The sequence below is a fragment of the Peromyscus eremicus genome, chromosome 20, assembly GCF_949786415.1.
Source record: "Peromyscus eremicus chromosome 20, PerEre_H2_v1, whole genome shotgun sequence".
NCBI lineage: Eukaryota > Metazoa > Chordata > Mammalia > Rodentia > Cricetidae > Peromyscus > Peromyscus eremicus.
In genome coordinates, this window is record NC_081436.1 from 19503657 (window position 1) to 19516776 (window position 13120).

The following is a 13120-nucleotide window of genomic DNA, read 5'->3' on the forward strand; positions in this document are numbered from 1 at the left end:
TTATCTGGGAGCTGTCACACTGTTGTTGTATTTAGTTATGAAACCAGCTTTGCCAGGAAAGCTCGGTGCAGGGAGAGGTGGAGTGGGCACCGGAGGCCAGGTGAAGAACAGAGGGCAGGTGGACAAGCAGATGGTTTCAAGGAAAATGTGGAAACAGAATGGGACAAGAAGGACAAGAGAACAGTGAAGATGAGATTCCAGGGGCATCACACACAGTCTTTAGGAGTGGCCCTCTGAGTGGCTAACACAAGCACAACATTCTGTTGGTCTTTTATCACAGCAACAGAAACTTTACTAAGACAAAGAGTCGGGGTTGACAGGGACCTGCCACTTGTCTTCAGGAGTGCATTGGCCAAAGATGACAACAGAAGGCATGGTGAAGAGAAAGCCAGAGCCTGCAAGATGTTGCTGCATATATCCATGCTGGGAGGCAAATAGAGGAGGCCTTGACCAGCTCTGCACCTGACACACAGGAGCTGTGGGAATTCAGAGACTCCCATGATCCCCAGGAGCAGCTTCAGCCAGAGCTGGGTTCGGAGGGAGTTTGAGGATGTGGGTTTTGTGATGATGGAGAGAGTTCCTCAGAGTTCCATGGGAGAGTAGGGACAAGGAGGGGGCAGAAGGGAGGCCTACAGCCAAATGGCTCAGGAGAGTGGTCATTCCAGCTGGCGGATGAGGCTATGTCTACACAGTGGCCAGATGGGTGAACACTGTGAGACTCACAGTGTTGTGAAACATCATTTTAAGATGTGTTACATTCATTTATGCTGTGGAATATTTGTTTAATATGCAAAGATGTGTTACATTTGTTTAGCCTTGTAAAGCTGTGTTACTTTGCCTGCCTAAAACACCTGATTGGTCTAATAAAGAGCAAGGCAGGAGAGGGGTAGGTGGGGCTGCAAGGCAAAGAGAATAAATAAAAGAGAGAACAGGGAGGATGGTGAAGAGGAAGAGAGAGCACTAGGGGCCAGCTACCCAACCACACAACCAGCCCCAGAGTAAGAAGGAAAGAAAGGAATATAGAATAGAGAAAGATAAAAGCCCAGAGGCAAAAGGTAGATGGGATTATTTAAGAAAAGCTGGCTAGAAACAAGCCAAGCTAAGGCCAGGGATTCATAAGTAAGAATAAGTCTCCATGTATTTATTTGGGAGCTGGATGGTAGCCCCCAAAGAGTGAAAAAAAAAACTACACATGACTTGTGAAAGATGCTGGCTGAATCTGGAGACCAGAGCTAGCCTGGGGTAAAGCAGAGGCTGCTTGGTGGAACACTGGGGTCCTGTTGTCCCCGGTGTGTGTTGGCCCACTTCACTTGCTTTTTGGCAGAATCTTGTCCATTTTCAATATATTCTTTTTTAATCTTCCTGTAGGTTCTGAAGTTGAGTCAGAACTCTGTGGGCAGGGCTTAGCAGACTTCCTGGAGGATTCTGCTCCCTAGAGCTGGAGAAGCCCTAGACTAGTCCATCTCCAAGCTCATCAGTTGTGTGGAGTGTTATTACCCATCATGGGTTGTTTTTAATTTTCTCAATGACTTCCAATCCTCTCAGCTCCAGACACCAACCTCTGGGAATATACTTGGTATGTCTATTTGTAAATCCCACACATGGCAGTTTCCCGCCTGAGGATTCCCAGGTCAGGGTGGTACAGACCTAAAGATGCCCTAACTCCAATCCCAGAGATGCACCCACATGTCTGACCCCAAGGGTAGGCTGGTGTGGCAGCTCGCAAGCCTTTGGGGACTTTAGATAGAGCCCAAGAGTTGGTCACTTTCATTCATTTGCTGTGGATAAACCCAGGAGACACCCAGGGGCAAACTAAGTTTCCAATGACCTCTAGACTGCAAGGGGAACAGGAAACTGTCCCCACCCTAGCCTCCTGGCCTCTGTCCCTTGGAAGGCTGACAGCCAGGCTCTGTCAGCTGGGGGTTTTGCAAGCAGTCAGGTAGGGGGGGGGACAAGAGCCCTTCTTCTCTGCTCCCTGAAAGTCCTGTAGCCATCAGAGGGGGCTCATGTGGGAAGCCCTCCTGTCACTTTGTCCCGTGCTGTGTGTAGTTTCCATGTCTGCGGCATCAGTCAGCCACCACGCAAAGCCATAAACTTCTCCCCGGTTTCCAAATGCTTCCTTTCCATCTTGCATGAGGGACATTTCTTACCTTTGGGGTGAAATAAATTGTGGATGTAAAGGCAGAGGCTGAGGCGGCGGCACCTGAGAGCCGCCGCGACCCAGGTGTGCAGGGACGGCTGAGAAATGAGGCCGGCAGCTTCCCTGGGATGCAGGTGGGGCCCGGATTGATTTGCATTTTCTCCTAAAATGTTTTTATGCACCACAGCTCGGTCACTGTGACTAATCACAAGATTTAATGGCCTTAAACTGCTCACTGAGGACCCAATTCAATTAAAAAATGTCCTGCAGAAGCCATGAATAATCCCCTTGTCTTGCCTTCCCCCCCCCCCCCCCCAGTCTTCCAGAGGCTTCTATCCTGCAGAGACCAAATGGATTTTTTTTTCTCTTTTCTTAATTTTTTTTTTTTTTTTTGTAAATGACATGATCCCTGGTCCCCAGTCACCTCCTGTCACCTCTGGTCCCACTCCTCCAGGACTCCCCAGAGGAGAGTCTCTCCCGCTGGGTTCACACTCCCCTGGGACTGACTTGCTGCCATTAGTTTGACAGGCTGTGGAGCGAGATGCCCGTCAACACCAAGGGGAGGCTCAAGTACCAGGACTTCCTCAGCAGGTTCGGTACCGAGCGAGCACCCTCGCCGCCCATGGCCGCAGGTGACTCTGGAGACTCGACCGTTGCCCAGAGGGGAAGCAGTGCCCCTGAGGTCTCCCAGGGAACCAGATCCACCCTCTGCTCTCCTTCTCGGGACTCCAGATCTGCGTCGAAATCACGGAGTCACCCCTGTGTGAGTTCCCAGCCTGATACGGGTCCCATGTCACCTCCGGGCAGGTCCATGCACACAAAGGGGCCCCGGTGTTTCTCCCTCAGACTGCAGGTGACTGAGAGACTGGGTTCATGAGTCTGGGGGAGGCTCTAGGCGGTGGGGGGGGGGGACGAGTTTGAGCAAGGGTGGGGGCGGGGCAGGGTGGAAAGAGCCAAAAGGGGAAGAAGAGACAGGAGAAGGGCACAGCATCCATAGGCAGGAAACCTGGCTCTGAGAGGGACAGTCCCCTGACCTTGGGCACCATCCATACTGATGAATGTGTTCCCAATTTACACCAGAGCCAGGTGAGGCCTAGGGTGTTTTCCTGGGCCTCAGTCCTCAGTGTGACACAGAGCCCTGAGCCCTAGACCGAGTCATCCCAGGCTTGCCAGAAGGAGGCTCCTGGGGATGCCTGCCTTGAACGACAGTCTCCAGGGCAGGGCAACTGAGAACGCACTACAAGTGCCCACAAGGCAGCTGCTGTGTGCTTATACCTTGTCTCTAGAGTAGTATGGCCCCAGACAGAGTGCCCATCGTGTGCTCTACCACCGTCTTCTGTATACCTACTATGCACTGGGTTTTGCTACAGCTCAAAATGGACAAAGGTCCCCACTCAAGAGGGTTATGGTGTCACAGATTTCAGGATGACAGACAGTGGTCTCCAGGGAAGTCAGAGGAATGTAGAACAGGAATCACATTCCTTAATCTCCCTGTGTTGGGAGGGAGATTAGGTTGCTGGTCTGTTGAGATCTGGACAGAGAGCTGGCCAGCAGCACTCAGGGGCTTTGAACTGGGAATCCGGGGAAATACACATAGCATTAAGGAGGCAGGCCCCAGAAAGGCTGCCTCTTGAGGGTGGAGAGAACCCCAAGCCAAGGAATTCAGGGAGTTCCTGGGATTTAGGAAGGGCAAGAAGAAGTGCTCTCCTCTAAAACATGGCTATGTATTTGTTTCCAAAGCTGTTCTGATTATTATGGGTTGGCTTTAGGTGGCTCGCGGGTGGAAGTAAGGTCATCTCCTCTCCTGGCACCTGCAGAGCTGACCTTCAGGTCCACTCTGTGGTTCCCATGACTGCCCCCATGAGACCTCCAGTTGAGAGACCCTTTGTCTCCCTCCCCACAGACCCCAGTGGGCACCCAACCCCTGCAGAACTGCGAGCCCATTGAGAGCAAGCTCCGCAAGCAGATCCAGGGCTGCTGGCGCGAGCTCCTGAAGGAATGCAAGGAGAAGGACATTGACAAGCAAGGGAGCGTGACCGCAACGGAGTTCCTGGGTCCGTCTGACTCCACCCCTCCTGGGGAGACATCCATCAGTCCCGCCAGCCCTGCGGGGGCGGGGGGGGGGGGGGAGATGGGAGGAGCCTGTGGGCGTGTTCATGGGCGGAGCCAGCCTCTAGCTAAATGCCCGCTTAAATGCCTGAATCCCTACCAACTGCACTGTGGGCTGCTTGGTCCTCAGCGCTCGTCGAGAAGTTCAAGCTGGACATTAGCAAGGAGGAGAGCCAGCAGCTCATTGTCAAGTATGACCTGAAGGGCAATGGCAAGTTCGCCTACTGCGACTTCATCCAGAGCTGCGTCCTTCTGCTAAAGGCCAAGGAGACCTCACTGATGCGGAGGATGAGGATCCAGAATGCGGACAAGATGGTAGGTGTTTGGTCCTGGAGACGGTGGTGTCCTGAACCAGGCACAGGTGGACCTGGACACACGGGATCCCCGGGGGCTGCTGGTCAGAGCCTGGCCCTGCCCTGCCACCAGCCAGGACTCACCTGACAGATGTCCCCAGATGTCACTGCAACCTCCCCACAAATGCCCCTTGGATCTCTGGCTACCCACTCACTCTGGGAGTGATGCCCTGCACCTTCATCCCCCACTACCCAAAGGCCAGGACGGTGGAAGGTGGCCACCATGTCTGTCAGCTAAGATGGCGGGGCGTGTATGTCAAGGCATGTTCCTGCAGGTAGGGTAAAGGGGGCAAAGATGGGACTTGGGGGGCATCAGATCTAACTGTGACATTTAAAACGTCCTAGAAGCTCGATTTCTTTAAAAATAATGGAAAGAAGTCTTCTCTCTGCTTCTGGAACTGGAGGCTGAAGGTCTTTGGTGGGAGTCATTTACAGTGGTCTTTCTCGGGGTGGGGCAGTGCTTTTTCCCTGCACAGTGCCCCAGGAGTTAAAGAAATGGCAAAGTGGGCATGTGGGGGCCCAGGGCTCACAGCCAAATTAAATCTTCAAAACTTGGCTGTGAATGTACAGCCGGGGGTGGAGCCCGGGCTGAGTGTGGGTGGGGCTTGAGCAACTCTCTAACACCCAAGCACCACCCACCCCACCACACCCCACCATACCACCACACCATACCACACCACACCACACCACACCACCACCTACCCCACGACCACCCACCCCCACCATACCACCCCACCCACCCCACCATACCACACCACACCACCACATTACCCACCCCACCACACCACACCACCACACCACACCACCACACCACCACCCACCCCAACACACCACACCACCACACCACACCACACCACCACCCACCCCAACATACCACACCACCACCCACCCCAACACAACACACCACACCACCATACCACCCCACCCCACCACCAACCCCACCCCACCAACCCACCACCAGCCCCACCCCACCACCACACCACCATACCACACCACCACCACACCACACCACCACCCACCCCAACACACCACCCCCCCCCCACCAACCCCACACCACCACCCACCCCACCACACCACCAACCCCACCCCACCAACCCACCACCAGCCCCACCCCACCACCACCCACCCCACCACACCACACCACACCACCCACACCACCCACACCACCACACCTACCCCACCACTACCCACTCCACCACACCCCACCACCACCCACACCACCACACCACACCACACCTACCACACCCCACCCCACCACCACCCCTGCTCATCCTCTGTGATTGTCCTTCATTTTATTCTTGCTTGCCTTTTCTCTTTCTTTGTTGGTGGACAAAGCTTTTGGAGACAGGGTCTCACCGTGTAAGCCAGGCTGGCCTGAAACTCCTTGCAATAATCTTCCTGCCTCATCACCAGCACTTAGCTGTGGCTTCAAAAGATGGCAAAGACACTACGACCCAACCAGGGGAGCAGCCCTGGCTCTTCCCTTCCCTTCTCAGTTGTGAAACAGTCATTAAAACCACATCCAGCGCTTCCCCAAGCTCTATGACACCCTGAGCCTTGCTCACATTTCTCCCGAACGTGGAACTACAAAGTGCATTCTAGGCCCCTCTCCCATAGTCTGTGATGCTGAGTCAGATGAGGAGTGCCGAGTGCCGCTGCGGGGCTGGGAGCACTGCTGGGCAGCAGAGTGGGGAGCATTGCTTGAATAGCTCACGAGGCCCAGGAGCAAGCAAATCCAGTTCCAATCTCCTTATAGCTCAGTGGGGGCTGATGACCTCTCCCCACCCACACACCCACCTGGGCAGTCATCAGAGGGACTGGAGCAAATGGTCCGTCCTAAAAGCCATGCAGGAAGCCACACACAGAAAGTTCTAGGTGAGATCCAGTACCTGATGCTGCTTACCTGTAGGAGCCAGTTAAAGGCAAAGCCAAGTGTGTGCCTCAAGCTAGCCCAGCCCTATGGGCAGGAGATGCTGTTCTGGTCCTCCGTGGAGTCTCTTGGGACCCAGGAACCTAGTTGGAGAACCATAGGGGATCTTGTACCCGGCAAAGCCTCCCCTACTTTAGTCTCCTTCTGCTCCGCTGGCCTCAGTTTCCCCTTCTAGAAATGAGCTAGAATGGTCTATGAGGAGCAGATGATGGGTCTCTGTGGGAGTGTGTTGATGCCTCTTTTGACCCACTCTCTAGAGTAGAGGGCGCCTTCCGACCTTTCCCCATCCCTAGACAGTCTGGAGGGCCATGATGGGAGCTCTGAGTGGCACAGGAGACTGGGCTCTGGCCAGCTGTCCCAGAACACACCCACTGGACTCCCCTGCCCCAGGTGTCCATCGAGTACAGAATGGTTTCTCCTTCCTTGGTTGGAAAGACTCCCTGCCCCCCCCCCCAACCCTCCTAAGAGAGAGGAGCCCTGTGCCATCCTGGCCACGGTGTACCACAGCCTCAGCTCAGAAGCCACATGGCAGAGAAGCTGAAAGGGAGATTTCCTCCTTTGGAGGTTCCAGTTTGCTCAGAACTTCCAACAGAGGGGACAGACGTGGCATGGGGAGACAGTTTGGGCCACAGGCAGCAGCAGGGTTGGCTGGGCTGGGTTGGGCCGAGCACTGGTATGGGTGAGCCAGGTTAGGCAGGTCCCTCACAAGTGGGCAGATTGTGAGCTAGCCAAGCTCTGGGGCCCTGGGGGTGTCTTCTTCCCAGGTGCTAATTTACATACAAACTGGAAGCAGTGTAACCTCGCTAGTTTGTTTTAGGTAGCCCCAGGTTGCAACTAGGCTTTCCTGGGACTGGCTTCCTGCTCTTGCCTGTAGATCACCTCCATGATATGCAGATGTGTGTTGGGGATAAAATACTCAGACATCCTGTTTTCATCCCATGGTACCTAAAGGAATAAGCAGTTTGGTGGTACTTCCCTTTACCCTTCACACCCTGTAGCTTTCCCAATGCCCTGCATCACAAGAACCTCCTAGAAGGCCTCCTCTTTGCATGACTTTGAAATTGGCCTAGTGTCTGCATGGCCCTGTCCTTGCACATGGGACCTCTACTGTGACTGGATGAGAGCTGGGATCATGTTCCCTCCCTCAGCCTCAAGGTTCCATCTGAGAACTGGAGGTAGGAAGAAGGCCCCTCCCCCCAGATTGTGGTAACTCTGAGGTGTTCCCACAAGCCTCTGCACCCTGAGGTGGTCGATCTGAACAGCCCTCATTGCAGAGACACGGAGCAGAGTCAGGACACCAGCTGAGGGGATGGTGTGCAGTGTGTCCTCCAGGCCACCAGCTGAGGGGACGGTATGCAGTGTGTCCTCCAGGCCACCAGCTGAGGGGACGGTGTGCAGTGTGTCCTCCAGGCCACCAGCTGAGGGGACGGTGTGCAGTATGTCCTCCAGGCCACCAGCTGAGGGGACGGTGTGCAGTGTGTCCTCCAGGCCACCAGCTGAGGGGATGGTGTGCAGTGTGTCCTCCAGGCCACCAGCTGAGGGGATGGTGTGCAGTATGTCCTCCAGGCCACCAGCTGAGGGGACGGTGTGCAGTGTGTCCTCCAGGCCACCAGCTAAGGGGACAGTATGCAGTGTGTCCTCCAGGCCACCAGCTGAGGGGATGGTGTGCAGTGTGTCCTCCAGGCCACCAGCTGAGGGGACGGTGTGCAGTATGTCCTCCAGGCCACCAGCTGAGGGGACGGTGTGCAGTGTGTCCTCCAGGCCCACTCAGTTCCCAAGTGCTTCCCTAATCTCGGTTTTAGAAAGAAGCCGGTGTGGAGACTCCATCCTTTTACTCAGCCTTGCTGCGGATCCAGCCCAAGATTGTTCACTGCTGGAGGCCCATGCGGCGTACCTTCAAGGCCTACGATGAGAACGGGACAGGGCTCCTGAGTGTGGCTGACTTCAGGAAGGTAAGACTCTGCTCTCTGTGGCTGTGCGCCTGGAGCAGGTAGCATGAAAAGGCCAGTAGCATGGAAAGCTCAAAAGAGCCCCTGTGCTTGCCCATGGAGGCCCTGGCTCTGTGGCCTTCTCACTCCTTACTTGAAGGCTACAGCTTCTTTTCCTGTGTCCTATCAGGGTCTTGGGACTGTTGGGACAGCCCAAGAGTGTGTATGTGATACAGCCTCCCACACGGGGAGCTCCACGGCACCCCACAGTGCACAGTAGAGTGGTGCCATTTGGCTTCAGCTGATCCTGGGTGCCACATAACTCTGAGAGTGCCACCCTCAGAATCCCACCCACAACCCAACTCCTCAAACCCCGCTCCAGCCTCCCATGCACGCTGGGGCCAGGTGCCATCCCAGCCAGGGAGTCTGTCTTAGTCCATCACGGATGGGAGACAATAAGATTAGGGTTCTCTTCCCCTTCCCAGGGACCCAGGGTGTGGCAAGCATAGAGGACAGTGAGATGGGAATGTCTTCAGCAGAGCCAGAGGTGAGGGACATAGAGGTGTGAGTGGGGCCTCAGTTTCCTCTTCTGCTTTTCTCCCATTGGGCACAATGGCCACCAGCTGCTCTAATCCTGGCGCCCTGGGGTCTTTTAGCCCATGTTCTAGCTCTTCTTAGGAATGAATGATAACATCAGCCACAGAGGAGAAACTATAAGCTAATTTCTACTCATTATCAGGAATCTCTAGCAGGATTTGTCTGGACTGTGAGGGTAAGAAGGCAGTAGCAGCATCAGGAGCAAGGCTCTTCCTTACCATGTAGAAGGCCAGAGGTGGGACTTCCCGAGCCAGCACAGCAGTGGGGTCAGGGATCCAGTTTTGTCCTGCGACCCTCAACACCCAGCTTCCTTCCCCACCTCACGGTCCAAGGTGGCTTCTGGAGCCCCCACCTCATCCCAGATTAAGAAAAAAGGCATGCCCCTTCCCTTCAGAGAAGGTGCCCTGGGTCCTGCCACTGAGGAGGAAAGAGGTGGTAATGGCGGGCACATAGCATCTCCAGCCGGGGCTCCTCCGCGCCCTGAACCTGCGGGTGAGGGATGAGGGAGTCACCTGCAGCCACCAGTACTGCTGAACCAGCCTCCCGCCCACCAGGTGCTTCGGCAGTACAGCATCAACCTGTCGGAGGAGGAGTTCTTCCACGTGCTCGAGTACTATGACAAGTCACTCTCTTCCAAGATTTCCTACAATGACTTCCTGCGTGCCTTCCTGCAGTAGACATCCAGGCAGGGCTGCACTGGGGACAGATGGGGCCTCAGGGTCTGTCCCCAAGATTAGCAAAACCAGACCATGGAGGGCTGTAGTGAATTCCCCAAAGCGGCTTCAGAGCCTAACCCTACCCAGCATCAGGCTCCTGAGATGTGCAGGCTCTCGCTCCAACCCCCTTTAGGGCTTCTCACAACAGCAGGGCGGCCGCTGGCCTTGGGCGTCCTCACTCACTAGTTTGAGCAAATAAAATAGTCTTTGCAGGAATGACTCTTGAGACTTTAAAAGAACTACTACTAATAAAATGTTTCAAAACTTGGGATTCTTGGGGGTTTGTTCATGATTGCCTGCAGGGCACCCCCTCCCATCCACGGTCCCTGCACTATTATTCAAGGGCCAAGGCTGCTTCTGCCCACCCTCTTCCATCTTAGATCAGAGGACAGCTGGATCTCTATGTCCATGTCCACCCTGGTTAGTTTTTTTTTTTTTTTTGCCAGCTTGGCACAAGCTAGAGTTATCTGAGAAGAGGGAGCCTCAACGGGGAAATTTCCTCCATCAGCTTGGCCTGTAGGCAAGTCTGTCGGGCATTTTCTTGATTAATGATTGATATGGGGGGCCCAGCCCACTGTGAGCAGTGCCACCCCTGGCCAGGTGGTCCTGAATCATATGAGAAAGGAGTCTGAGCAAGCCATGGGGAGCAAGCCAGTAAGCAGCGTTCCTCTATGGCCTCTGCATCAGCGCCTGCCTCTAGTTCCTGCCCTGGCATCCCTCCGTGATGGAGAGTGATCTGAGAGCTGTAAGATGAAATAAACCTTTTCCTCCCCAAATTGGTTTTGGTCATGGTGTTTATACAGCAGTAGCAAACTAGGTCAACGTCCCTACCCTCTTCTGCTGAGTCCCACATTCCTTCCAAGGTCCAACTCTAAGGTCACCTGCTTGGGGAGCCTCCCATGACCTCTGGGGAGGGCAGTCGGGGGCAGCATCCCCATGCAGGGCGCACCCCCACCCCTCCCCTCCTGACCATAGCACTCGGCACCAAGTCCAGCTAGTAGGGTGAGAATGCAGACCTGCTTTGCACCCACACCTGGGGAAGGTCTTTAGGCTGGCCAGGCCTGGCCTCTGGATCCCTCTCTCAGGAAGAAAGCGAAGCTGCAAAGTGGATGGTAGTTTGGGTTCAGGGATCCGCTCTGCCGGACTTTTTGGCACAGGGAGACCTACTCTCTAAACTTGGCCACATCTCCAGCTTCCCAGCACTGTCAGCCAGAAGGCTGGTGTGACACCTCCAATAGGGTTACACTGCAGTCCCTCACTAACACAGACCAGGGGACGCTGGGCTCTTAGGAGAGCTGGTATGTGTCATTCCAACCCCAGAAACCAAAAGGGTCCCTGCATTTGTTGAGTAACCTATTGAAATCCACAGTGTGGGGCTTGGAGTGAGGCGGTGGTGGGTGCTCACATGTGTGCCTAGAACTTGGCACTCATCTCATCCGGTGCCTTGGCCTTCATCTTCCCCACACTGACTCTCACACAACCTTGAACTCAGAACCTGCTGTTTCTTCCGCCAGTTCCTCCTCAGAAGGCAAAGCCAACCCCTGGATTCCCATGGCTGAGACACTCTTGTCTAGCACTGTTGAGGAGCTGAGAGAGGAAGAGGATGGCAGCAGTAGAAGAAGGCGGGACTTGAGGTAGCCCACAAAGCCCAGAATACTCACTTCCTGTCCCTGAATGGGAAAGGGTGCAAGCCCCTTGGTCTACACGCCCAGCTTTCAACATAAGTATGACCCGACGTTCCAAAGCCAACAGAGACAAGCATGAGGCTCAGATTCAGCGTGGATTTTGGAAACTACCAGAAGGTTGAAGAAGCAGACCTGCTTGTTATAAATGGTAATGGAAAAGGAAGACCGTAAACATGACTACACAGGAAACTCCAGCACAGAGGAAAACCCGGGGACCAAGACAAATGCTGCAAATGTCAAGGCAGTGACATGATGGGCTTGTCGGCAAGTGGAGCAATGGATGCGGCAGTGGGTCGGCAATGGACGCAATGGACGCGGCGGTGGGTCGGCAATGGTCAGCAATGGACGCAGTGGCGCGTCAGCAATGGTCGGCAATGGACGCGGTGGCGGGTCTGCAATGGTCGGCAATGGACGCGGTGGCGGGTCGGCAATGGTCGGCAATGGACACGGTAGTGGGTCGGCAATGTGTGGATAGATGCAGAGAGAAGAGCCTGGAAAACGACAGACTGGAGCTGTCGGGCAGGAGAAAAGTAAAGAGAACCCAGGGAAGGAGTGTGCGGTAGAGAACCTCCAGAAGGAAGAACTGAACACCAGAAGGAAGAACACAGGGCCGGGTGCAGCCACACGCACACCCTGGTGCGTCCTACCAGACAGATGTGGAACCCGCGAAGGGAAGAGGCCCACTGCCTGCAGAGGGCCAGGGTGAAGACCCGAACACCTCTTCCCAGGAACCACCTCTCCCCAGATGGCCAAAGATGAGAGCTGAGAGGAGAATGGCAGAAACACCACAGCTCGCGAAGGACCCTACCCAAGCAGGGGATGCAGCTTCATAGACACACAAAGGAAACATTTAAAAGTAGGGCGGCGCGGTGGCATGTGCTTGGAATTCAGCGCTGGGAGAGGTGGAGACAGGCAAATCCCTGGGGCTCATCAGGCGGCCAGCCTAGCCTACTTGGTGATTTAAGATTCAGGGGAGACCCTGGTTCAAAAATAAGGTGGAGAGCAACCAAGGAAGTCACCCAAGGTTGATCTCTGGTCTACATGCATGCATGCACATATACATGTGCACTCGAATGCACGCCCATACACATGCAGGCACACACCTGTGCACACTCGTTACCCCCCCCACCCACACACACACACAGACAAACTTCTCTCAGCAGTCGAAACAAGAATGGTTGTGCTGAACCAGCATGACTGACTGCACAGGACATTCCTAAGAGCCAGAACGCTCCTAGAATTAAGTAGGCAGTGTGCCGCCAGGTCATTGGACGTCACTAGCATCTCCAGTTAGCAGGCACAACTGGAATGGAGAACACATAAACCTAAAAAAAACTCCACAGGTCCTCCTGAACAGTGGCAGACTATGGAACATTGAAAAACAAAACCAGAGATCAACGTGCAGAGATGTGCGGTGCTCCTGGGTGGGAAGACTGTGGATACATCTTCACAGTTGTGTCTTCCCCGAGATTTACATTATCGTATGTGTGTATATGTGTCTGTCTGCCACATGTGTGCAGGTGCCTGCAAAGACTAGAAGAGAAAGTCAAATCCTCGGGAGCTCAAGTTGCAGGTGGTTGTGAACCACCCCATGTAGGCTCTGGGAATTGAACTCCGGACTTCTGCAAGAGCAGCAAGTGCCCTTAACCACTGAGTCATCGC

The 13120-nt window shown here is 54.6% G+C and overlaps 1 protein-coding gene across 2 annotated transcripts in view; it reads left to right on the top strand.

The window, feature by feature from the left end:
• Efcab6 (EF-hand calcium binding domain 6) overlaps window positions 1-10044 on the top strand; it is a 188341-nt gene extending 178297 nt beyond the window's left edge. For both annotated transcript variants that reach the window (XM_059248006.1, XM_059248008.1), the window contains 5 exons: window positions 2661-2903; window positions 4044-4194; window positions 4380-4564; window positions 8335-8484; window positions 9612-10044. In XM_059248006.1, the coding sequence (XP_059103989.1) occupies window positions 2661-2903; window positions 4044-4194; window positions 4380-4564; window positions 8335-8484; window positions 9612-9734 (852 nt within the window). In that variant the 3' untranslated portion in view covers window positions 9735-10044. The remainder of the gene's footprint in view (window positions 1-2660; window positions 2904-4043; window positions 4195-4379; window positions 4565-8334; window positions 8485-9611) is intronic.
• Window positions 10045-13120: the final 3076 nt, after the last annotated feature.